Here is a 27,375-nt window from a genome sequence, read left to right on the forward strand (position 1 = left end):
AGTCCAAAAGCCAGGGTCTGTCATGGTATGGGGTTGTGTCAGTGCCCTTGGCAAAGGTAACTTGCACTTCTGTGAAGGCACCATTAATGCTGAAAAGCACATAGAGATTTTGGATATGCTGCCTTCAAGAAGACATCTTTTCCAGGGACGTCCATGCATATTTCAACAAGACAATGTAAAACCACATTCTGCACACATTACAAAGTCCTGGCTGTGGAGGAAGAGGGTACGAGTACTTGACTGGCCTGCCTCAGTCCCGACCTGTCTCCAATAGAGAATGTGTGGACAACGAAGACCCCGTACTGTTGCCCACCTTAAGACTTGTTTGCAGGAAGAATGGGACAAAATTACACCTGAAACACTTCATCACTTGGTGTCTTCAGTCCCTAAATGTCTTTTAAGTGTTGTGAAAAGGAATGGCAACATTACAAAGTGGTAAATGCTTTACTGTCCCACCTTTTTTTGAAATGTGTTGCAGGTCTGAATGACAGGAAAGGATGCATATTTACAAATGACATGAAGTTGACCAGACAAAACATGAAATATTTTTTGTTCATATTGTCTGCAATGAAATACAAGTCAAAGTAAACAGAGAAATCACTTCTTTTTTTTTCTTTTTTTTTTGCGTTTTCCATACTGTCCCAACTTTTTCTGATTTTGGTATATGATGTTGTTCACTTTATTTAAGCAATTAATCTTGATTTATGCAATTATACCAGGTTCACACACAAGGTTTAAGCCTATAGTCTCAGATTAAAATGCATGTTTGAGCTGTTTTACCTGAAAGCAACTTGCTCTAACATACCTTAAACTATGTCAGTGCTAATGTTTTGTCTCAAGATGCACACCAGTAATATTTTTTGCAAGGCATATTTATACAGCCTAATCCTGGTTTAATCTCCCTCTCTGTGAAACCGGTTCTGAATGTAATAATAACATTTACATTCACCCGCCCCCGTTTAATAGAAATGTTTTGTTGTTGTTGCTTTTGTTATGTACAAAACAGAAATGTAATGACATAAACCCGCAGAAATATTCACTGGAGCAGGTGTGACAACGGTCCGGCCCGCCCTATACATAAACTTTTACGCTATTTCTCTTAAAATATAATTTCAGTTTTTGGGACCCACTTATAAGTGGCGCCACATATTATTACAAGAAAACGTAAAATAAAATCGCTCTCTAATTTACACAGTTTGCTCCGAGGCTCTCCTCCAATCAGAGCCTGATCGGGCGCACTGCAGCTGCGCGCCTGTTACCTAACGCTCTTTAGATATCGCGAGATTTCATAGTCTTCCTCGCGGTGTGGACGTTAGTGCTGGAAGGTGTGCTCAATGGCGGTGGCTGTTTCAGCGGTAAATGTAATATTTTACTTAATTTCCCCTTTTAATATACACACCGTATTATATCATGCGCATATTGTAATGTTTCAGGACGGGGATTTGATTTAAACCCGCTAGATGCACAGGTGCTAAGGCTAACTAGCCTAGCGCACCGAGAGCGGGATTTTCTTCCCGGCCTGCTGCTGCGTGTCTCCTAACCACGGTGATTATTTAATAATGTTACACGGACCACGACATATTTGATATTTAGGATGTGCCCATTAAGGTTGTTTTTTGTTTGTTATTACTAGAGTACTAACCTAAACGCGCTCTCTGTACTCGTTACGTTACACGAGCTAACGTTAACCCGTTGTCCTCCATTATCGGAATCAACCACGACCAAAAAGAAGCGACACGCTCCGTTTTAATGTTTTACTCTGAGATTTGGTTCGCTTTTCAAAAAATATGCATCTCCGTCGTGCATCTTATTGAAGATAGTTCAATAATGTCCAACATTATATAAGGCCCTATGCCCGGTCTGAACGAATGGGAGCATGGGTACATTTATTAAATGCTGCTTTTTGTGACTTTCTAGTCATTGTGGCTACATTATGTATTGTAAATCAGTACAGTACTGCATGCATATGCACATTAGTCCATCCACCTGCTCCTACACGTCTGTTTTAACAGACATCTTAAAGCCCATGCTATGAAAAGTCAGGTGAAATGCACCCTTTGGAGGAATGGGCACATGAATTTACTGAACCCTCTCTCTTTCCTTATAGACTCTGTTTTGAACAGTAAAAGCTCCCCATATATAATCTCACAAGACACCCCAGCGGAGAGCAGGCGCTAGGTAAGGGGTCAATCCACTGCTCACCCCAAAACTGCACTTACCCTTTGTTATTAAAGGGGTTTGCAAAGCACTTTTGATGTGTGCTGTTTCTTTTTTAATTATTGAAGTATTGCATATATTTGATAAACAAAAGGTTGCATAAGGCGACCTGCACTTCCTTAATATATTGTTCAAGTGTCGCCAGTTTATATATTTTTTTTAAAGCATCAAAGCGGTAAGGGATGGTTAATTGTGTACATTGCATACATTTTCATTATCTTGTGTATTACTTGTCAAACTTGTAGTGTAATTTTTGGGTGAATGTGCAGTGTGTTGGGGGATTTTATTTTTAGTGCATTAAAGGAGTAGTTCAGCTAAAAATTATTCAATTTAATTGCTTATGTTGTTCCAAACCTTTCTTTATTCTGGAATGCATTAGGAGAAATTGAGGATTCTCATGGTTGCTCATTTGCATACGACTGGACTGGTTTTTAAGTTTTAAAAAGGTTGTGAAGTAGTCGGTGCATCTCAACTTACGCCGTGTTCACACTGCCCGATTTTAGCCCCGATTTTGATTCGACAGGTTTTGCAAAATCGCAGACAAATGCCTGAAATCATAGGCAAACCGGTGCTCGTGCACGTGTGTGACACACGCAGTGTGAATTATCAAAGATGCGATCTGAGAGAATCGGACGCCCTTGAGATATTTGGCATGCTAAACATCTGGATTTGTCGGCGATTCAAACTCCTACTGTGTGAAATGAGTTCTGACTGAAAATGACATTGACGATGACCGACAGCCAATGAGAGAGCGAGATACAGGGCAGAGGTTCGGGGAGGAGTTAAAGACCAGAACATTAGTATTTTAAGATATTTACAATTCTATCAAACTGAAACAAGGCACAAAATTTGCTTGACCAGCAGCACATTGCGAAAATATTTATTTACCTCAAACTCTCTTTGCAGAACAAACTCTGTCTCCCCAACTGTTTGCTCCGCCATGTTTCTTTTTCTCCTTTTCACTGCAAATCAGTGCACAGACTTTTTGGATCGCAAACTTTATTTAATAACAATTCCAGTCTTGCGTGAGAACTCCAGGGGCCTGTACCATGATGGTAGTTTAACAAACTCAGGGTTACAGGATTAGTTTTGAGTTGACAAAACCAAACCAATCTATTCAGGCTTTGTTGGTCCCATGATGCTGATCATCAACTTTCTCTGTCAACTCAGGCTTTGATCCTGAGTTTAGGAGTTTAGCTGTGACATCAGCAGTGAACAGCCAATCACACACTGTGGATCAGTAAAACTGAGATTCACTTCTCGCGAGAGAAGCAGTATGATTCACTTCACTCTTCTGCAGAATATACATGATTGAAAAATATTTAGAATTTAAACAAATTTACACAGAAGAAAAGAGCTGTCGAGGACAACTTTAAGAAAAATCTTATACGTCAATGCAAGTAAAAGTTATGAAGTTAGTTTAGTTGATATATAGTGAAAATTGAACATTTATGCTCACATGTAATTTTTTATAGATTTAGTTATTGAACTTAAAGCTTATTTGTATGACCATTATATAGGCAATTTATTTTAATATTAACAAAATGCATATTAATGATTGATTTACTAAAATTATATATGTGTAATTGATTACGGGTATAATAATTACATAAATTATTTTTAAATAATTCAAAATTATTATTATTATTATAAATAAGCATTGTTAAAAGCCAGAGGCTTAAGTCTTTAATAGCCATTAGCTATGTAGTGACCTTTAATTTGGAGAAGAAAAAGGGGGAGTGACTTTATTGCATCAGATATGTGTCACTTTGCTCACAGCTGATTGGTCCAATTTCAGTTTGAGATCTCTTATCCAGAACATAACCTGCCCTGGAGCAGGTTAGCTGTGGAGCGTAAGTTACTATGGAGATGAACACAGCTAAAAGCCAAACCACTTTAATGGTACCTTAAACCCAGGATTGGCACAAACTAAGCTTAAACTTATCTGGCTAGCCAGCTAAACCGGCTTCATGGTATAGGCCCCAGTTTGATGCTCGTGATCTTGCGTTGTTTACTTGTCACATCTCACGTTTGCCTGGCTATCACCAGACCAAGCTCAATTTAAGATTGAACATTGGTCTGGAGATCTGCGCTGTGTTTTTTCTACTGCACAAGAGGCGTGATCAACAAGCATAGTTCAAATGACTCTGTACGCAATTGGATAGTCCTTCAACCAATCAGACTAAGAGGCGTGATCAACGGGCAACGTCCCATCTCTTCTCTGTCCGTCTTCGTGTTAAACCCGCCAATAGCGCGCCAGGTGGATAAGCCAGTCTGTGATTGGTTCCTGCAAAAGTGTAACAGAAGCAGTAAAAATGAGTGCACAGGTTTCCAGACTGAGCTGCAGGGCAAAATCAAATCGCTGGGTTTACCCAGTCTAATCTCACGTGTGTTTGGTTGTGATAGTAGCTTGCGCACCGGAGAGAGTTGTCGGTGATTTCTTCCTATTGTGTAAAGTCCGTAGTGACTGAATGCTACCCCAGATAATCATGCAGAGTGAAAAGAGCAGTTTGAAAATCATGCTGTGCGAACTTGGCATTATGTGACCCTGGAACACAAAACCAGTCATAAGTCTCGCGGGAATATGTGTGGTAATAGCCAACAATACATTATACGGGTCAAAATTATCCATTTTTCTTTGATGCTAAAAATCAGTAAGATCATGTTCCATGAAGATATTTTGTAAATTTCCTACTGTATATATATATATATATATATCTCAAAATTAATATTATTAGTAATATGCATTGATAAGAACTTCATTTGGACAACTTTTAAGGCGATTTTCTCAATATTTAGATTTTATTGCACCCTCAGATTCCAGATTTTCAAATAGTTGCATCTCTGCCAAATATTTTCCTAACAAACCATACATCAATGCAAAGCTTATTTATTCAGCTTTCAGATGATGTATACATCTAATTTTTAAAAAAAAATTTACCCTTATGACTGGTTTTGTGGTCCATGGTCACATATTTTAAATCTTCCAAAGCAAAAACAAACACAAATTCAAATCATTATACAGTGAAAATTGACATCTGCCATTAGTCTAGAAAATAACAGGTTTGGAACAACAGGAGTAAAGGCCCATTCACACCAAGAATAACTATAGCGATGATATACGGATGATAATGTAGTGTTTATTTTAAGTGTGGGCAGCAGTTGTCATCTGACACTTTAAATGCTTGTGCTCCAGTCACCATGTTCCCCTTTAAGTTCCCTTACAATTTTGTGAGGATCCAGTAAATTGAATGTATAAACTTCAACAGCAGTTCAGTGTAAAAAAAAATAAATGTATATGCCCTAGGCTAAACTGAAGGTGTCCAAAATGTTCTATATGATGTAGAAAGCAGTTTTAGAGCAAGCTCAAAATGATCTAGTTAATTATGTAGATTTATTTCCAGCGCTAGCCCAATTTATGCATTTATAAACATCAAATTAGTAAATTATTTGCATAAAATGCTTAAAGGGTTAGTTCACCCAAAAATGAAAATTCTGTCATTAATTACTTACCCTCATGTTGTTCGACACCCGTAAGACCTCCGTTCATCTTCAGAACAGAAATGAGGATATTTTAGTGTAAATCTGATGGCTCTGAAAGGCCTCCATTGGCTCAATGGCACGGTTCACTCTCAAGACCCTTAAAAGGTACTAAAGACGTCGTTACAAAGTCCATCTCACTACAGTGGTTCTACAATAACTTTATGAATCGGCGAGAATAGTTTGTGCGCAAAAAACCCTAAATAACGACTTGCATCGTGATGACGATTTCAAAACACGGCCTCATGAAGCTTCGAAGCGTTATGAATCAGTGAGTCGATTCATGATTCGGATCACGTGTCAAACTGCTGAAATTTGGCGATTCAAACCACTGATTCGACTCACTGATTCATAACGCTTCGAAGCTTCATGATGCCCTGTTTTGCCGATTCATAAAGTTATTTTAGAACCACTGTAGTGAGATGGACTTTGTAACGACGTCTTTAGTGCCTTTTAAGGGTCTTGAGAGTGTAAAGTGCCAATGGAGGCCTTTCAGAGCCATCAGATTTCAACTAAAATCTTCATTTCTGTTCTGAAGATGAACGGAGGTCTTACGGGTGTCCAACGACATGAGGGTAAGTAATTAATGACAGAATTTTTGTTTTTGGGTGAACTAACCCTTTAATTCATAATATTGTTTAAGAGAATTCTCCTGCTGTATTCTGACTAATATCGTTTGAGTTTGCTCTTGAACTAGATGGTCTTAAACGCTGTAAGGAAGTGGTCTGACCGTCCATCAGGTCTGACCGATGTCTTGCTCTGTGCAGGGAGGCGAGGCTCTGATGATGGAGAATGGACAGAGCACAGCCTCGAAGCTCGGCCTGCCGCCACTCACCCCCGAACAGCAGGAGGCGCTGCAGAAGGTCAGACTCCCCTCAGAAATCAGTGATTGTGTATAAATGTTATGAGTTTGAGGAAGTGTATCAGACGGGCCCTCATTTATGTGTGATTAGTTACAGCATACTTTGTTACGTTTGCGATCAGGTTAATCTGAGAGCAATTTGAGGTGTGCGCTTAAAGGGATAGTTCACCCAAAAATGAAAATTCTGTCATTTACTCACCCTCAAGTTGTTCCAAACATGTATGAGTTTCTTTGTTCTGCTGAACACACAGAAGAACGTTTGTAACAAGGCAGATAGAGCAACCATTGACTACCATAGTATTTTTCCCCTACTAATAGTTGCTCTATCTGCTTGGTTACAAACATTCTTCTAAATATCATCTTGTGTTCAGCAGAACAAAGAAACTCATACAGGTTTGGAACAACTTACAGGTGAGTAAATGATGACCGACTTTCATTTTTGGGTGAACTATCCCTTTGAGATATTTAAGGTAATCTGCATGAAGAGCAGGGAAAGACTTGCCTTTTTTTTTCTTGCTGTTACAAAATGAAAATGGTAATGAATGACCTATAATAATCAGTGTACTTAACACTGGTTTAAAGAACCATCTTGAAGGATCAGGATTTTCTCACCCCATCTCATCCAAGGTGTTCATGTCTGTCTTTCTTTCTTTCTTTAGTGAAAAAGAAATGAAGTTTTTTGAGGAAAACATTCCAGGATTTTTCTCCACATAATGGACTTCAATGGGAACCAACGGTTGTAGGTCCAAATCGATGCAGTTGCAAAGGAAGAGCTTCAGAGGCAAAAAAGTATTTAAAAAAAAAAACCTTTTTAACCACAAATGCTTGACTTCAGTGTTCAGCTTTTGCATGACGCATTTCATCACGTCAGAAAGGTCATGTCCGTGGAAGTACCGATCCAGTGTTAAAAGGAACGTGCAAAGACTAAATCAAACGGTCTTTATGAAAATAAAGGTAAAACAACAATGCCAGACAATTTTAAAGCCCACCTACGTCACGGGCATGGCCTTTCCGACGTGATGTTATGGCGTGATTCTCGTGAAGAAGAATTTGTGGTCAAAGTATTTTTTTTTGTGAAAATGGCCAATGGTTTGTCTAGATCAGTCCCTATTCCTCGTCTGGGATCAGAGCCTCTGAAGCCCTTCCTTTGAAATTGCATTGATTTGGACCTTCAACCATTGGTTCCCATTGAAGTCCATTATGTGGAGAAAAATCCTGGAATGTTTTCCTCAAACTTAATTTCTTTTTGACTAAAGAAAGACATGAACATCTTGAGGTGGGGGTGAGTAAATTATCAGGAAATGTTCATATTGAAGTGAACTAATCCTTGAACCGCAGCCTTACTTGTGATATCTGCACAATTTGCTTGATGTCATGTTGAGTCTTCCTTGTTTTTTTGTTTTTCTTTCTCCATGTCCTCTAGCTTTATAAGCATGTGTTTGCTCTGTACACATGTAAGTAAGCAGTGGACGAGAGCAGAGCCAGTGCTATGCCTTCAGTACTAGTGGCGTCTGATTATCTGCTAGTGCTATTCTCGATTGCTGGTACACTATTTAAAGTGGGAGATTGTTCTCATTTAACTTGTCAAATGTATGTTTATCAGATTTGTGAAATATCATTAATGAAGTGTTAAATTGTATGATATTAAATTGTTAGTTAGTTTAACTAATGCATATTATATCTAGCAAGAGCCTTGGCTATTTGTGTTCCTGAGGTGGTTTGAAGTTGGTACTTTTGTGGACACTCATTTATGTGCTCTCAATTGTAGGCAAAGAAATATGCCATGGAACAAAGCATCAAGAGTGTCCTGGTCAAACAGACCATCGCCCATCAGCAGCAACAGCTCAGCAACCTACAGGTAAAACAGCTCAGGAACATGGGAAATTGTATTTTTAAACTTTCAATGTTTGGTTGGTATATTCACAAACTATAGTTATTATAATGTAAAAGTTATATCAAGGACCCTTTCTACACTCAACTGACAACAGTTGGTACAACAGTAGGGTTGGGTATCGCTTGGTTTTTACGATACCGGGGCCTGAACCGATACTTTATTAAAATAAAAGAGCCACAAAATGACGATGGATTACATTTAAAGTGGCTTTTTATTGAACAATTTATTAAGATGAAGTATACTTAAATGTATAAATAAATGCAAAACACAATTTACTTGACAAATTCACAGTAAAACATAAGCCAACTACAATAGGCCTAATTTAACACTAAATAAGTTATAGTATTAATAACAGCAAAGTAGATTCAAGACGCTTTGTCATTCCACCATACATAGCAGGTGCGTTATACAGTGAAACAAAACAACGTGCTACACATAAAGGCTGATTTATACTTCTGCGTCGGACCTACGCCATATCCTCTACGGCGCAAGTTACGCGTTGGTTTTCATTTATACTTCTGCATTGTTGTCCGCGTCATTGTGCAATTCCACATGCAGCATGCAGACCACTAGGAGGCAGTGTCCACGGACATGTTGATGGTAACCCACAGTATCAAGGCAAAAGCAGAAGCATTGTCGGAGTATCAGCAGCCGTCATGGCGTCAGATAGCGGCTTTTCTTGCAGCTTGTGTTGTTGTATCTAATACAAATTAAGCATCTCTAGTTTATTAGTAGATTTACATAAGAGGCGATCTGGCGCTGGAATGCGTTTTTGAAATCATGCAGAGCTTGTGGCGCTGTTTTCAGCATCGTTGGCTCATGCACAGACAAGCGCTTCAATCGGTTGCTGTTGTGGTAATTATATTTGTTCAGTTGAAATCACAAAACGAAATTTGTTTCGAAATTTGATATACAATCACTGATTAACATCTTTAGTTTTAATGAGAAAATAAATAAACTATACACAGCGGATCGATGCATTTATTCACTAACATAAACAATCTCTGCATTACAAAATATTGTTATATAGCAGATGTAAGGATGAAACTCATCCCATTTCTGGACACACACTCCTATCGCAGATTATTTTGTATTTATTAGGGATGCCACAATTCTCAATATAATATTGAACCGTTCGGTACGGCCTTCACGGTTCAATACGCGCCTGTGAATTGCGGTTTTTCGGTTTTGCGTTTAATTAAGGATTTTTCTACAAATTCTATCATTTTCCTCCATCCCAATACTGAACAACACGACATGCATTCACATCACACGTTAGTGGTAGAGTTATACTCACGGAACACTAGTTATTCACAATCACGAAAGTTCATTATTTGCATGCCTGTTAAAGCCTTGCCGGTTTCATTCGCGCGCGCGGTTTTAACATGCGCTTTCCGGAGCGCGCGCACTAAACGCCTGTCAAACGTGATTACAGGACTAAATAATCATTTTACTGCGCTAATACTGTCAAATACACACAAGGTTAACATAAACACAGTCTAAGTCTAAAGTGAAAGTAAAATCGCGTGTGTCTGTATATTAGATGCAGTATATTAGACAGCAGCGCAGTAGTGAACACGCGATCCTTAAAGGGACAGTTCACCTCTAAAATTATGTCATTATTTACTCACTCTAATATTGTTTCAAACCTGTATTCATTTCTCGATGACAGAATTTTAATTTTTGAATGAACTATCCCTTTAATGTTAACAAAAGACAAAGAGAAAATCACTCACTGCTCTTGACTGAAAAACTAATACAGTAGCTTTAATAAGAATCAGTTTATTTTATAGTGAAGTCTATAGTTTTATTTTTTCATTCATTCAATTTCATACTTTAATGCTGCTGTACAGCTCTGAGCTGCCAGTGTAAACACACATATATATATATATATATATATATATATATATATTAGGGGTGTAACGATTCATCTACTACATCGATGTATCGATTTATTTTCCTACGATCTAACTACATCGATCTGTGCTCGGCAAGTTGGCCTTCCGGACGACATATATCGATCTAACATCGTTTTAAAAGGTAATCAATCGATTGTATCGATCATAGGAAATAACGCATTGGATTTAAGCACGTCAGACTTTAAATGGATGTTTTTTCTTAGCACTTTTAATGATAAAGGCGTTAAACGTTACTCGATTCAGTCTGCCTATCTGTGACATCATTGCAACGCACCAGCAGCAGCGCTAATAAAACAAAACATAGCATGGCGGATGGCAGAGGAGAAGCCAACGTGCGAGAAATTATCAAGCCACCAGGAGAAAGAGCTAACGTTACCTGTACTTTCAACCCTGGCTAAATGTTACCTGTGCATTCCTGGGACCAGTGTGCCAGCAGAGCGAGGTTTTAGTACTGCTGGCGACATAGTGAACGCACAGAGAAGTGTTCTGCGGTCAGATCATGTTGATATTTTTGAAAAAGAAATATGTAGAGTCATTGAAGAGTAGTTGGTTACATTTTATCTTTTGTTAAATATTGTTTGTTTATTAAACTGAGAGTAGTAGCAGGTTCGGCCAGTTTATTCAAACTGAAGAAATGTTGGTTGCACTTTATTTTTGATATTAATATTGTATTTGTATTATTTTAATGTTGTAAAACAACAGCAAAAGTAACAGGTACACCTACTATTAATTAAACCTGAAGAGAAGTTAGTTGCACTTTATTTTTGATATTAATATTGTAATATTATGTTGGATAACAAAAGCAGAAGTAGCAGGTTAACCTACTGTTGAAATGTTGGTTGCACTTACTGTGCTTTTATTGAAAATGTATTGAATATTGAAAATGAGAGCAGAAAAGGTTAACTTCCTGTTAATTCAACCTAAACTGTTGATTGCACTTTATTCAAATAAAATTTGAATGCATTTGCCATTAATTGTTGTTTACTTGTTTGTTTATATCCATAATTAATTGATACCTGATTCCCTTACAAGAAACAACAGGAATCTTGGAAATTTCACCTGCACTGACCAGTATCCAGATATTTATTTCAGTCACACAATTTTTGGCTAAAAAGTTACTGAATCGATTTCAGGTCACTGAATCGTTTCGGATCGTATCGTTCTAAATGAACCAAAATCGTCCTTGAATCGTATCGACAACCTCAAATCGTGATACGAATCGAATCGTTGTTAAAACGAATCGTTACACCCCTAATATATATATATATATATATATATATATATATATATAATTTTATATTATCCAATACATTAGGAATACAAGTTTTTTTTTTTTTAAGTAAAATTAAGTTTAAGGTAGGTTTTTCAATTCTTTTAAGTAAAATAAAGAGTATTGCAATAAAAATAGTATTTTTTTCTCCTTAACCTCTTGCTGTTCCTGTCGCCTAAGAATAGAATAACAAAAAATTTGTGACAAGCCATCAGAACCGAACCGAAAACCGTGGTTAAAAACCGAGGTATGAATTGAACCGTGGACTAACTGTATTGTTGCATCCCTAGTATTTATTTATTGACCTGAGGGAGGGGTTCTGGCAGACCAATCACAGCGCTTGCGGTCCGTGTAGATTTGAGTTGTTACATTTTTGGAGAGGTTCACGTCAGGGTTCGCGCGCATCACAGCCTACGGCGTACACTCGACGCAGAAGTATAAATTGGCCTTAACACAGAACAACAGAGTCAAAAAAGAAACAAGTGCAGAACAAAAGTGCAAAACAAACGGTCGATAAAATACGCCACAGGACAGAAACATAAAACATGAACGTAGCGCAGACTGTAGTGTAACATCTGACTTTGTGCTAAGTAATAATAGCAGCATTGAATTTGAAAAATAGATTTTTTTTTATAGCAGCAACAGTTTTGAGAATTTAAAATGGCTAGTGTTTATTGCCTAACCCTAGGTAGTCTGCATTCTTGGTGTGCTACAAACCAGCTTCACGTTTCAGCAATTATTTTGCAGAAATATGACCATATTTCCATGCCGACGTATCATGCCTTTCACATGACACAGCAGCCACAATAACGCTGTATGACAGATGTATTGGTTTTATTGTTTTTCTTTTTATTCAAAATATTGTTAACTACGTCATGAACTATCTGATATTCTGATTTTCAAATATATGTAAGTGAATGATCTTGTTAGTTGATCTGTAATGCACGAGCGCCGCCATTTTAGTTTGCGCCGCTGTTCAGGGAATGGGATCTGTCGGATTTGCATCACGTAAATTCATCCACACCTCACAAAATACATGAAAGCAAGTGACCCGTGAACTGGGTGAAGAATAGAGTAAACTATATAGTTAACTATATACTGTGTATCTGATATAAATAATACGCATAGTCAAATTCTAACTGAAACGATATTGCCGCTTCCATAGACATCGTGTGTATTTTTTATTTTTTTTTGCTAGTACTTGTGTGCATTTAAATGTCTGGAACCTAAAATAAACATGTGGTTGAAAACACTGAATAGTTGTGATATGTGACGAGCAGTGAGCGTGTCTCTCATTTAAGTGGCACCGAACTCTGCTTTCTGATTCGGTCTGGTTATATAGGTATGTTTTCGGTACCCAACCCTATACAACAGTCAATGACGGGTGGTTTGTTTTTCCTGACAGATGCCTAATTCCCTTCAGATGGCCTCATTAACAATGGGCTTTGGAGATCCACTCTCACCACTACAGTCTGTAAGTCCAACACAGTTTCTCAGAGTAACCTTCATCCCTGTACTTTTTGTGAATGCTATAGATGTTTGTTTCCCCTCCTTTTCTTGGCATACATGTAGTTGTTCCGTACTCATGTGTGTAATGTTCGGAGGTAAAGAGAAGCCAGTGCTATGTCTTCGGTGCCAGCATGTTTATCGTCTGCTGGTTCTATCCTCAATCATTGGAACAAGCCTATGAATGATTAACACTTTGAATTAGCGTATGCCTGGGTTGCCACCATCTGATCATTTGTTGTCCATTACAGGTTGCAGCACAGAGGCAACGAGCATTAGCCATAATGTGCCGTGTTTATGTTGGTTCCATCTACTACGAGCTTGGAGAAGACACCATCAGACAGGCCTTTGCTCCTTTCGGTCCCATTAAGAGCATTGACATGTCCTGGGACTCCGTTACATTAAAACACAAGGTCAGAAGGTCTTTTTTCATAGTTGACGAGTGTTTTATGAATTATAGAGATGCACTGATTGATTTTCTCCATAGTGATCGGCCAATCAGTCTCACGTGTCTCAGATTTTGAGCCGATTCGTCTACATGCGGCTGTGACATTGACGTCACAGCCACACTCGCGCTCACAGCCGCATGCAAACATGTCGTTGGCATGGAAGTTTTTTACTGTGAGCGAAGAAGACACTAATTATACCATTTGTAAAACTTGTAAGGTTAAAATAAACCGCGGGGGAACCACCAGGAAAGCGCACAACACGACAAACCTAATAAGACACTTAAAGAGCACCTATCATGGCATTTAAAATGTTCCAAATATTGTTTTAGAAGTCCCCAACAACAGTTTTGCATGCATGCAATGACAAAAAAGACTTTAGTTTTCTTATATGCATTTATTTTTACCTGTTTTGACAGCGATTCTCAAATGATTCCTTTAGTGATTCACTTTTCAAAAATCTAATCTAAAGCTAATCTGCGGTGATTGGTCAGATGACCCAGTCAATTGTGATTGGTATAGTCTGTGCAGATATTCTCGGAAACGGAACGCCCATCAAAGTCTTATAGTGACAGTAATTTGTTAATATGTGTCAGGAGTTATGAATATGAAAACCGCGTCGGTACTGTTTGATTGTAATATGAGCCTCAGCTGATCTCATTCATAAAAAAACTCCTCACGAAGACTCGCGACAAATCAACATCCCTCAGGGCTTTTAGTTCAAAAGTGTGCAGATGAGGAGACATATTGATAGATTCTCATATGTCTGTGTCAAATTTCTAAACAGAGGAGTATTTTTTATTCAATACTTCCTCAAAATGGGCAGAAATAGCCTAATCATGAGCGATTGAGTCTCTTATGTGTTGTTTTCAGCTCATCCTGGCAGCCGGAGGGCGCTCTGTGCACATGTAGTCCATGTACAGACAGACGAAGAAGATACCATGTGCCATAATAAAAGTCCATAATAAAAGCTTCCTGAGATCGCGAAACATACATTTGACGACTAATAATAAACACTCAATCGTGACGATGTATGGTTTGTCTTCAAGCCACTTAGTCTTCAAATGCTCATCCTTGGGCAGATGAAAAAAGTTTGCTTTTGAGTGGCACTTCAGAACACAGCGTCTCGTCGCCATGATGTTTTCTAGTTTTCACTGGCGTCTTGGAGCGCAATAAGTGGGCGTATCGTATTCAAATAACTTGACAAGTTGACGTCATCTAGTCAGAGAAAAAGCTTCGGTCTTCTAACGATTCTTAAAAATGACTCCGAGTCGACTCTTACTTTTGAAAGAAAATAACTATATATACGGTGCACTGTCATATTTCAAGCTAACACAGGATGTTTTTGTTCACTTAGATCTATGTTACACACTACATGAAAGGTAAATTTCAAAATTCCATGATAGGTGCTCTTTAAAACTCCATCACCCCGTGGAACTGCCCAGTTTGAAGAAGGTAGTGAAGGTAAAACGGCTAAAGCTGGCCAGAGCTCAGAGCCAGCCACAGGTCTGCAGCCTCTCCTATCTTTCCTTGGTATAAGCAGCGAAAAGACCAAAGCAATTACAAAGAAATTATGGACTTCATGACCAGCCGAACGCATAAGCCATCACTTCATGAGAATTTACCGTTTTTTATTTGAGAACTCATATCATGAACACAGACACTCAAAGGTCTGCACGGCCACTCGTCAAAATACAAGTTTGGTTTAAAAAATTTAATTGATAGAATATATTGGGCTACTTTTGTAGACTACAGTAGATTTAGCGCCGTCTCTATGTAATAATAATACGTCTACTAATAATAATAATTATGCCTAGATGGTTGATTATTTTTCACTTGATATTTTTTTTTATAAACAATATTTACTTTTAAACAGCATACAGCCTTTAAATGTTTATGTATTTACTTATAATGATTGTCATCATAAATAATAAACTAAATGCATTTAATTAATTTTTTTAATTTTTTTTATGGTTAAATAAAAATATATAAACATTTAGCTGTGGTACTGAAATTGGTATGGAGTACCGTAAAATTATTGTATTGTTACCGACTACTGGCATTTTGGTACCGTGACATCCCTAGCTGGCAACATTTATTACCCAATTACTGAACTATTATTTGGAGGAGTACTGTACACTTCAGGTTTGTTCAATCATAGGATCTTTTGACTTTTGTAAGACAAGTAAAAAAGAGAAAAAGGTCAATTTATAATGTTGTTTCATAAAGCACCTGGTTTTCAGTTATTTGTTATTTCTACCTCTTTCCAGGCGCAGAACACTTATTTTTTGAGAGTTGTTTAAGTGAGAGAAGATCCTGTTGTAATGTTTAATTTATTTTATTGAAGAAAAAGTGGATTTTTGTTTGTATATGCTGTCAATTATAGCTCTTAGAAAGAAAATCGGTATCGGCCGATCTCACTAACAAAAAATCGGCCAAGAAAATTACAATCGGTGCATCTCTAATGAATTACAATGTTATGTTTTTTGGATCTTGCTGTATTTTAACTGATGATAAACTGCTCTTTCTGCAGGGTTTTGCATTTGTAGAGTATGAAGTACCAGAAGCGGCACAGCTCGCGTTAGAACAGATGAACTCCGTTATGCTGGGCGGTAGAAACATTAAAGTGAGCACTTCGTTTAATAACTTGTGATCCAATTTCTAAATCTTTCAGATGCATTCTATAATTTCCGATTTGTTGTTTCAACACTCGTAGGTGGGGCGACCGAGCAACATTGGTCAGGCTCAACCGATCATAGACCAGCTAGCCGAAGAAGCGCGCGCCTTCAACCGGATTTACGTGGCATCCGTGCATCCCGATTTGTCGGACGACGACATCAAGAGCGTGTTCGAGGCCTTCGGAAGAATCAAGTCGTGCACGCTGGCGCGGGACCCCACGACGGGAAAGCACAAAGGCTATGGCTTCATAGGTGAGCGGGCGACTGCTTCACCCATTCGGATGAATATAAATGTATCTGACTGAGAGCAGTCAGTCATGGCAGAATGCTGTTCTCTACATGTCTCACAGGGGATAGAGAAGGGTGGGGGCAGGTTCCTCACATGCTTTCATAGTAAGTTTTTATTTCTGTTGTCGTTGTTTTCTTAGGCTCTGTTACGGACATTTGTGCCATAAGTACCCGCTGGTAATTACACTGTAACTGTCTCAGAGCTCTGGTAGATTTATGCTGAGTCTTCTTGGATGCTGTTGAGTCTTAGTCCTCCCTGTTTCCTCTGTAGAATATGATAAGGCCCAGTCAGCGCAGGACGCCGTCTCCTCCATGAACCTTTTCGACTTGGGCGGGCAATACCTGCGAGTGGGCAAAGCCGTCACGCCACCCATGCCCCTTCTGACCCCAGCGACCCCGGGTGGACTTCCTCCCGCTGCTGCTGTAGCCGCTGCAGCCGCCACTGCCAAAATCACAGCACAGGTGAGCATTCACACACCTCAATCATCTATTGTTAGTCAGGGAGCGCGTGAGTGTGTGTGTGTGTGTGTGTGAGAGTGTGATCTGCTTCCTTTGGCATTTAAAAGCCTTCCTTTTGTAAAGTAAGGCAGCGTGATTTTTTGATTCGCTTAGCAAAACTAGCGGAGACACATGGTCCTGTATGTGAGGGCTTGATTTGAGTCAACTTAGGCATTGACTGGCATGAAGACTCAGTTATGACACAGCATTACTTATTTGAGACAGAGCTTTTACATGCAGAAAGATAACATAGCGTGTAAACTCCAAAAACAGATGGCATGGAATCTGTCCCAGCCGGAGAATCGGACAGAAGACTTCCTCAACTGTCTGGTAAATCCTTCAGGAAATTCTGTTCAAAGCACGCTGGTGCCTTTTTGTTTTGTGTAGAGTGTGGGGAGAGACTTGTCTTCAGGACCTCCCAGTAACAGTGATGCTCATTGCTCTATAGTGTGCTAGGTAGATATGTCTATTTACTAGACAGGTCCATATAATTGAAAGCTGAGCAGTTTTAGTCGCAGGTGACTTTAAGTAGCACCTCTGCCAATATATGTATATTTTTAGCTAATTATGCCTCTTATCTGTAATCTGGGTTCAGGCCCACATAATGATGAATTAATTATTCTGGATGTCTGCTTAGCTAATCCCTTGAGGCTTTTATCATCCCTTGATAGTTCTTTTGTTAATGGGTGTTCCATTTAAAATTGTAATACTGAGATACCATTTTGGCATTTTCTATTGTGGATTACTTCCATTTTATTGCGTCTATGCTACAGCATAGATCATACTAAATTGCTATACTGTATATGCTACTCATTATATTGTAAATCTGTATGAACAGTGATGTAATTGTTTTGTTGTCTCATGCTTGTCATAAATAATTTAGTTAATTTATATTGTGTAAGCAAATAAATGCATTGTATTTAGACTGCTAAACAAGTTAAAAACCTCTTATATTTTATATTTCTAATAATCAATTTAGCTTTTGTTACATGTTCTTGACCTTTATTTCAGGTCTTGGGCCTAGTTGCATGAAATGTAAGAGACACTGCACTATTGTGTTAAGTTGTCAAGAAACGTTTGATTTGAAGTGGTTAGCTTTGTGGCCTTTTTTTTTTTACGTTTTTGATACTTTTGCGCGCAAAGGTTGCCTTTATTTGATTAAAATACAGTACAAACCAGTTCCAATTTAAAAGAACTTCTATTTTAATATATTTATATATTCCTGTGACAGCAAAGCTGCATTTTCAGCATCATTACTCCAGTCTTCAGTGTCACATGATCCTTCAGAAATCATTCTAATATGATTTGGTGATCAGGAAACATTTCTTATCAAATATTAAGAACATTTGTGCTACTTTAATATGTTTGTTTAGTTGAATGCATAAAGTACCGACCCTAAATTTGAGCAGTGGTGTATATAATCAATTTTAGTCTTTTAGATTGGTTTAAAGTCTTAACTTGCATTCAATGTGTTTATTGCTGTTTTCATCTATTAATTAACAATGTTTATAATTTAAACACCTCAAGGTTGTGTGTGTGAGTATCCCAAATTTACTTCAGAAATCATCAATTTCAAAATGTTGGCATTAGAGGGGTGCCAGAATAGTTGAATATTTAAATATTCAATCTGCAATAATTATTCAAAAATGAAAAATGCTCTTTGCATTTTGCTAAATGTTGCTTTGCTGGTGCAGTGAATTTATGATAGTCTGAAGCACGCAACCTAAAACTCGGTTATAACTAAATTAATTGGCTGTAGCGTGAAAACAAGTTGGTCATATTTGACCAAATGCCGTCGTCTGCCTCTAGGCACTGCAAAGTTTAGTCAAAATGTTGGGAGCGAACTGGTGTAATTGAGTTATATGACCAACACAATACATGAAATCCAGGTAGGTGCAGATGTACCCCTGAGCTGAGAAGACCACTCCTGTGAGAATGATCTCCAAACAGATCGTTGAGAGCGAGAGAGAGAAATCACAAAGCTCCAGATGTAACGTGGTCGCTTAGCACACTATTATCTTTGTGTCCCTGCAGCATCTGTTGGTGGAGCGCTTTTTCCTCTCATCCGGCCTTAGTGTTGACGGACTAAACGACCGACTTTCATCCGAGCATGTGGATATACAATTTTTTTTTTCTCAAGATCATGTGAAACAATATAAACACGATAACCATATGCCGACTCGAGTGTATATATACGTTCTGTACGATAATTGACAGTCTCCTTTATAAGTGCACTGTCAGCTTAATGCTTTTGTTGCACTTTGTTTTAAACTTTAAAAAGCACATGATATAATGTAAGCTTGTTGTGTATAGCCCAATCATAAGCTTGTTCAGAAATTATAACACTTAAAGGATTAGTTCACTTTTAAATACTTTTGCTGATAATGTACTCACCCCCATGTCATCCAAGATGTCCATGTCTTTCTTTCTGCAGTCATAAAGGTTTTTGATGAAAACATTCCAGGATTTTTCTCCATATAATGGACTTCAATGGGCTCCAAACGGTTCAAGGTCCAAATGACAGTTTCAGTGCAGCTTTAAACGATACCAGACGATGAATAAGGGTCTTATCTAGTGAAACAATCCGTTTCTGCGAGAAACCGAGCAGTATTTATGCTATTATTTTACCTCTTATCAGACCAGCGTGATCATCTCTGAGCTCCGCCATAACTTCTGCTAAGTGAGGTCAAAATACGAGCATGGTCATAGATGTATACGTAGATGCCTCATTAGCGCCTGTACGGATCAACAGAATGAGGCATCTACGATCGATATATCTATGACCACACTTGTATTTGACCTCACTTAGCGGAAGTTATGGCGGAGCTCAGAGATGATCACGTTCGTCTGATAAGAGGTAAAATAATAGCATAAATACTGCTCGGTTTCTCACAGAAACTGATCATTTCACTAGATAAGACCCTTATTCATCATCTGGTGTCGTTTAAAGCTCTTTGAAGCTGCACTGAAACTGTCATTTGGACCTTGAACCGTTTGGAGCCCATTGAAGTCCATTATATGGAGAAAACCCCTGGACTGTTTTCATCCAAAACCTTAATTTCTTTTCGACCGCAGAAAGAAAGACATGGACATCTTGGATGACATTGGGGTGAGTAAATGATCAGCAAAAGTTTATTTAAAAGTAAACTAATCCTTTAATGATTGACGAAAATCACGTCCGTCTTGTTAAACTACTGAATATAAAAATGTATGAGCCCAAATCGATTACAATAATTTAAATGCCCATCCCTAGTTGTTATACGAAAGGACAGCTGAGCATATAGCACATAACTGAACATGTATGTTAACTGAGACGATACATGTAGATTTTATGTATTAAAGCTGACCAAAAAAAATTCTAATTTCTAAATGGCCCATAAGCTCAAACCGCCAATTTTTATGCAGCTGGCCCAAGGCTTGTCTGTGTGTGCGAAGGTCTGTTTGTCCGTGACGTGTTTGTCCACTCGTGTCGGTGTTATGTGTGCTTTTAACGGGCGCTGTCCAGGCGGTGTTTCTATATGTCCCACTCTGTTCTTCCAGGAAGCTGTAGCGGGAGCATCAATTCTGGGGGCGATGACCGCGGGCACAGGCCTGAACATGCCCCAGCTTCCACAGGCCGTCATGGCTGCTCAGGCCCCAGGGGTCATTACAGGTAGGTGGTGTGTAGTATTTTGTCAGTACTGTGGCCCTCTACAATCAGTGTTTTCACTTGTGTGCCTTAATCGTGCTCCGTCTTTTGGTTCTGCATGTGGTTGACCTGTGTAAGAGTGGGGATGTCTTTTGCATGAATGATAGCATTTCATGTTTTTTTGAGAACAGGATTTGATAGGAACCTTTTTACAGGAGTCTGACCAAAATAGATACAAACACAGGGTTTGTTTTTCAATTAAAGGGTTAGTTCACCCAAAAATGAAAATTGTCATTAATTACTTACCCTCATGTCGTTCGACACCCGTCAGACCTCCGTTCATCTTCAGAACACAAATGAAGATATTTTAGTTGAAATCTGATGGCTCTGAAAGGCCTCCATTGGCTCAATGGCACGGTTCACTCTCAAGACCCTTAAAAGGCACTAAAGACGTCGTTACAAAGTCCATCTCACTACAGTGGTTCTACAATAACTTTATGAATCGGCGAGAATAGTTTTTGTGCGCAAAAAAACCCTAAATAACGACTTATATAGTGATGACGATTTCAAAACCTGATTCAATGTTTGATTTCAACATGATTCATCATGAATCGACTCACTGATTCATAACGCTTCGAAGCTTCATGATGCCTTGTTTTGAAATCGTCATCACTATATAAGTCGTTATTTAGGGTTTTTTTGCGCACAAAAACTATTCTCGCCGATTCATAAAGTTATTGTAGAACCACTGTAGTGATGGACTTTGTAACGACGTCTTTAGTGCCTTTTAAGGGTCTTGAGAGTGAACCGTGCATTGAGCCAATGGAGGCCTTTCAGAGCCATCAGATTTCAACTAAAATATCTTCATTTGTGTTCTGAAGATGAACGGAGGTCTGACGGGTGTCGAACGACATGAGGGTAAGTAATTAATGACAGAATTTTCATTTTTGGGTGAACTAACCCTTTAAGTCTTAGTTCAGCAGGCATGACCGCTCACACATTACTACACCATTTAGATCGGATTGCTAGTTTTAAGTGGTTGTGCTCAGACCTGTGTTTGTTTTACTTGCAAAGCTCATTCTGAACGCCCACCATGTTTTCCCACTTCCACTTTAGCTTATATGTGCACAATCTCTCTCTCCCTCAGGTTTCTGTTGTCCTACACAGTACTCAGTTTAACGTGGCCTGTCGTGGGTCGTGTCCACTAATAGATTTCTCTTTTTATTTTCTCTTCTCTCCTTGTCTCTTTCTCCTTTTCTCTCTCCTCTCTTCCCCTCCCTGTCTTTATTCTCCACATTCGCCATGACCCTTCCCTTTTGCTGCACACTGATCAACCAAGTTTGAAGAGGACTGTTTCTAACCCCTCCCCTCATAAACAAATCTCTCATTCCTATTGGCCAGTGAGTCTCTCAGATCCTGTGTTTTTTTTTTTTGTGTGGAATTGATCATGAAGCCAAGTCAAGAGAGGACGGATGGGGTTTCAAATTAATAAATGTCGGGTGACTGGTCAAAGAGGGGAAAAGTGACCCAATCACACTTAAATCTTTTCTTTTCTTCAAACTAAAAAAAAAAGAATAAAGTACAGTCTGAGGCAAGAAGCGAGCAGGTACAGAGGAAGATGCTTAATGCCAAAACTGTGATTTCTACATTTTATTTTATTAAGCATTTACATGAAAGTGTGTTTCTTGTTACTGCTGATAAATATTTCCTATTAAGGAATAGAAATTTAAAACATTCACTGAAAGTCTTGACATCCACTCTATAGCACTTTAAGTCAAGTAGCAATGCTGGAGCAAATCATACTTAAGTCTGATATTTTCAATCAATTGATCGGTTTCATTCACAAACTGAACGTTTCATTGACATTGATTCTCAAGTTCATCTCACTGATGCTGGAAACCAGTCGTTAGTTAACGTCTCACGGGAAGGGAAGATGATCAGTGAATAACGGATATTATGATTTGTATCATGAATCGTCAGTCACACAGACGAGTGGTTTCAACCTTTATTTAAAGGCCCCTCATTCAGAAAAATATTCAAAAGCTCCCCAATATCGGCTATTAAAGGTGCAGTGTGTAGTATTTCTGAGGATCTATTTACAGAAATGCAATATAACATGCATAACCGTTTTTTTTAGTGGAGTATAAAGACCTTACATAATGAACCGTTATGTTTTTGTTACCTTATAATGAGCCATTTCTATCTACACACACCGCGGGTCCTGTTATAGTGAAGTCGCCATTTTGCGCCGCCATGTTTCTACAGTAGCCCTAAACGGACAAACTTCTCTACAGAGCGCTAGTCACTAGGTGTGTTTCATTCGACCCTAAGTGGACTGCGAAGTGGACTTAACAGGGTTTCAATTTTACTTTACAATCCAACGCTCTCCATTGACTTTGCATTGCATGAGACGCCTCATTGTCATTTCGGACTTATAACAAAAAACAGAACAATGTCTAAAAGCTGATATGTGACCAGGTGTACAGCAAACAAGCTAAAAAAAACAAATACATTTTTTTAAGAGCGTTTAAGAAGATAAAAGTGGATACAGGTAATACGAAGTGAAGCTTCAGCAGGAAGAATGGGTCAATTTTGGGATCCTGACACTGTGTGTCTCTGTCTGTGTGCAGTAAACATTTTGTCACTTAAGTCAAATATCAGTTTTATATATTATATTTCCTGTCTCTGATCATGTTCCTCTCTAGTGTGTGTATTTCTCAGTGTAATATGACCCGTCGTGCTCTGTCTCAATTGCCTGTATCCACTTGTGTCCTCGTTTTTTGGGTCAACAGCTTATAAAAACGTCTGGGTTTTTGGTTCTGGGTTTTGTTTAGCTTGTTTGCTGTACACTGTCATATATCAGCTTTTATATATTGTTCAGTTTTTTGTTATAAGTCCGAAATGACAAGGAGGCGCCTCACGCAATACAAAGTCAAAGGAGACTGTTTGATTGTTCCCCCCATATAATAAATATATATATATATATATAATTTTATTTATTACTTCATTTACCTCAGGAATGTTTACTATGTTCCACGTGAGAAAGAAAGTGCACAAGGTGAGACGCTACTATTAAGACCATTGATTAAGAGCACATTAATACAGTTAACCAAATCAAAATGTATTTATTTTGAGCTGTTTATATTCAAAATCATTTTGATTTTCATATTCAGCATCACAGTTTGTCAATAAAGTATATGTAAACAAATTTTTGATTATATTTTTTAGATACATAGTGTGTTTTGTAAATGTATATGCCTATTATTTATGTTTGTAATTTTGTTTTACTTTCAAATTTTAAATGTTAATATATGTTAGCTATATCATAATCTGCGCGACCCCGTCGTTGCCTTTATTTGATAACATTGCAGGGCGTTCCAAATGAGTGGTGATTGTAAGCGATGTCCACTATACTGCTCTCAGGAAGTAGGGAGCAGTGAGCACTGCGTAGGGACCCTGTCGAAAGGAACGCACCTACTCTGCTCTCCGACATTTTTGTCCTGTGTCGGCCACCGTAGCTTCTCTATGCGCTTCGAAAGGGAGTGGTGAGCAGTAGCTATTGCAATTCACAACCTCACCACTAGAATTTACACACTGTACCTTTAATTGACAAAGCTGCTTGTTTTCAACCTTTTTTTTCCCCCTCTCATTTAAACAACATCAGCCTAAATTACAATTTTGGGTGAACTTTTTACTTAAACGGTGCTTTTTTTTTTTTTTTTTTTTTAAGGGAGCAGTTCTGTAGTCTGGTAATAGCCGTTTTCGCTCGCATAGAGAGGGACTTATAGGTGTCTAGCAGAGATTCTTGCATCAGACCATGGTTAATATACTGACTCTGTGTGTTTCTGTGCAGGGGTGACGCCAGCGCGGCCCACGATGCCCGTTGTGCCTCAGGTGGGCCTTGTGAACCCGGTGTTGGCATCTCCACCATCACTGTCAGCGGCTGTGGCTGCAGCCCAAGAGGCAAAGAAGGAAAAAGAAGAGGAGGAAGCGGCTCAAGACGGCACGGGCCAGGAGATGCTCAGTGAACAGGAGCACATGAGCATCTCGGGCAGCAGCGCCAGGCATATGGTCATGCAGAAACTGCTGAGAAAACAAGAGGTTAGTTCTCAGTAGGGATTTTACTTTGGTATACAGTTGATAAGTGTTTTTGAATTAAGTTTATTTGATTAAAAACAGCCATGTTATTAAATTGATTTTTATAATAGGTTTAGAATTTGAATTTTCAGCCGCCTTTACTCCAGTCTTCAGTGTCGCCTCATCCTGATGATTTGATGCTCAAGAAACATTTATTTTAATAAATGAAAAAAATGGTTAATTTCCAAAAGCCGTAAAAACACGAGTTTTATAATGACAAATCTTTTGTAAATTGTTTAAATGTCCTTACAGTAGAGCTGAGTTAATATAATTTATATTATAGGTATTTATTTTTCACGGTATTTTTCAAGATCATATCGGTTTCACGGTATATGACTATTTTTCCCGTATGCATGACAGGGTGTTAACTACATTTTCTACTGATTGAGAGAGGAAATACTGCAGGAGATTGACTAGAATGCCCTGTTTTACTGTCATGCCGAGTGAATCGAAAAATTCCACACTAGAATTAATACAGGTTTACGAAGCCCCACAATGATGCTGTGCGGAGACAACCAATAAAACACACTCATTACAGACACATGCATATTAAAATATGACCATGGAGAGAGGAAAAAGTTGAGTTTAGGGCTCCTTTTTAAGCATTTTAAAAATCTAACCCTATATAACAAACTGCCAAAATGAGGCAGAAATGCGGAAGAACATTTCAAAAGCCTAAGAATATTGTCAATACACTACACACTACAGTCTCTGAACGACACGTTTAACACCAAGAATAAAGTGGTTACTTTTTTGGCCATTCTTCTTTGAATTGTCAGTCTATTTATTAACTTGCATCGTCTTCTGTGTAGCAAAATAACCCATTGTTGTACACACACAACGGCAGTCCGAGTTCATTCACTTTTCATTCACTCCTTCAAGTGAACAATAGAAGTGGATAAGTAGGGAATGGTGAATGAGGGTATAGGGGGTTATTTCAAACTTACCATAGGCTGTGATGCGATCTCAGCTGTGCTCTCACTACAGTGCAACAGTGAAACGGCACCGCGTTGGTTAAGCGACACATACCGATATTGCGGTATCAATTCATATGACAAAAATAAATACCGTTATACCGCTGTTGTGAACTTCTGTTGTTTCTTGAAGTAGAGACCAGGAGAACTTTGATAGGTTTTTCAGCAGGATTCTTTATTGAGAAAAACGTGCTGTCTTTCCGCTGAGGTTCCAAGTCTGACTAAAGCCAGTTGAACATTGTATTTTAAATACATTTCAAGGGGAGGGATTATACAGCAGGGGAGGAGACATAGGAAAATAGAGACACACCCCAAACATTCCTGTCTCATCAGCCTTAATTCAATCAGCATAACCGTGTCATTCAAATGCATAGATGCTAATCCAATCACTCAGGCAGTATTGCTCTAAACTTGTCATGGTAAATAGTCAGGAAGTGCATAAAGACAAAATACTTAATGTCTCAAATACTTACACAGCCTGACGTAATCTCCTTAGAATATCCTCAAGTTTACTTAAAAACGTAAAACACAAATATAGATAATGTTTCCCGTTATATTCCATTACATTGGAACCTAGATATAACAATGTATAAATTTGTAATCCAACACCGCCCAGCACTACCTTCACAGCCACTTCCGATCAATTGGTTGCATCTTTAGTGAATAATGGTATTAAATTCTTTATAAATAAGTCTTACTAACCCCAAACGTTTGATTGTTTGTGTATGGAAGTGATCCTTGTGCAATGCTATAGTGGAGAGAGGTGAGCTTCTAAACCCTTTCCTGTACTCTTTCCACAGTCTACGGTTATGGTGCTCAGGAACATGGTTGGACCTGAAGATATAGATGACGATCTGGAAGGAGAAGTAACGGAGGAATGTGGGAAGTTCGGAGCTGTTAATAGAGTAATCATTTACCAGGAGAAGCAGGGCGAGGAGGAGGATGCCGAAGTCATTGTGAAGATCTTTGTAGAGTTTTCAGCAGCGTCAGAAATGAACAAGGCCATTCAGGCGCTCAACAACCGCTGGTTCGGAGGTCGCAAGGTCATCGCTGAGGTGTACGATCAGGAACGGTTCGACAACAGTGACCTCTCTGCATAGACTCAAACACATAACCTTCTCTTCTCTCTCTCCATCTCTTCCTCTTCTTCACGTACACAGACGCAGCCGCCAGCCACTCTTCCCAGTGACACTGGCTTCTCTTTATAACTTGTAATTATTTTTTATCGATGTTGATATTAATATTATTAATGATCCCTTCTTGGGACAGAGGCAAGGAAAAGCTCATGAATATTTTTTTTATTGTTGCTGTACTTTAATGTGAATGACTGGATGCCCCCCTCCCTTATTATTTTTTTTTGTTTTGTTTACTCCCCATTCCACCGATCAGATGTTGTTCAAATTCAGTTTCTTTTGTTGTCCCCCCCCCCCCCCCCCCTTATTGTTTAAAATATTGTCAATAGCCTGTTATGATGCTCTTGGTTTCAAATGCCAGAACAATAAATTCTTCAAATATGAC

General features: G+C 38.6%; 1 protein-coding gene across 16 annotated transcripts; it reads left to right on the top strand.

The window, feature by feature from the left end:
- Positions 1 to 1,271: 1,271 nt before the first annotated feature.
- Positions 1,272 to 27,375, top strand: puf60a (poly-U binding splicing factor a). 16 transcript variants are annotated; one of them, XM_079819587.1, is made up of 14 exons: positions 1,272 to 1,361; positions 2,108 to 2,178; positions 6,525 to 6,620; positions 8,388 to 8,477; positions 13,108 to 13,176; positions 13,460 to 13,621; positions 16,188 to 16,280; positions 16,371 to 16,584; positions 16,892 to 17,082; positions 17,392 to 17,448; positions 19,153 to 19,230; positions 20,659 to 20,770; positions 24,600 to 24,847; positions 26,658 to 27,375. In XM_079819587.1, the coding sequence occupies exons 3-14, from the start codon at positions 6,540 to 6,542 to the stop codon at positions 26,955 to 26,957; spliced, it is 1,695 nt and encodes a 564-aa protein (XP_079675713.1). In that variant the 5' UTR covers positions 1,272 to 1,361; positions 2,108 to 2,178; positions 6,525 to 6,539; the 3' UTR covers positions 26,958 to 27,375. The 16 variants fall into 16 exon arrangements, with proteins under 16 accessions (XP_079675713.1, XP_079675712.1, XP_079675705.1 ...); XM_079819586.1 differs by having other exon boundaries at positions 1,272 to 1,355; XM_079819579.1 differs by lacking the exon at positions 19,153 to 19,230.

Source organism: Gobio gobio (genome assembly GCF_949357685.1).
Source record: "Gobio gobio genome assembly, chromosome: 6".
Lineage (NCBI taxonomy): Eukaryota > Metazoa > Chordata > Actinopteri > Cypriniformes > Gobionidae > Gobio > Gobio gobio.

What these genes read in the sequence shown, in the direction of transcription:
- puf60a (XM_079819577.1), top strand. Translation starts at nt 1,335, where the DNA reads ATGGCGGTGGCTGTTTCAGCGGTAAAT. An exon ending in AACAGCTCAGCAACCTACAG is followed by an intron (nt 8,478 to 13,107) that starts GTAAAACAGCTC and finishes TTTTCCTGACAG; the next exon opens with ATGCCTAATTCCCTTCAGAT. An exon ending in CACTCTCACCACTACAGTCT is followed by an intron (nt 13,177 to 13,459) that starts GTAAGTCCAACA and finishes TGTCCATTACAG; the next exon opens with GTTGCAGCACAGAGGCAACG.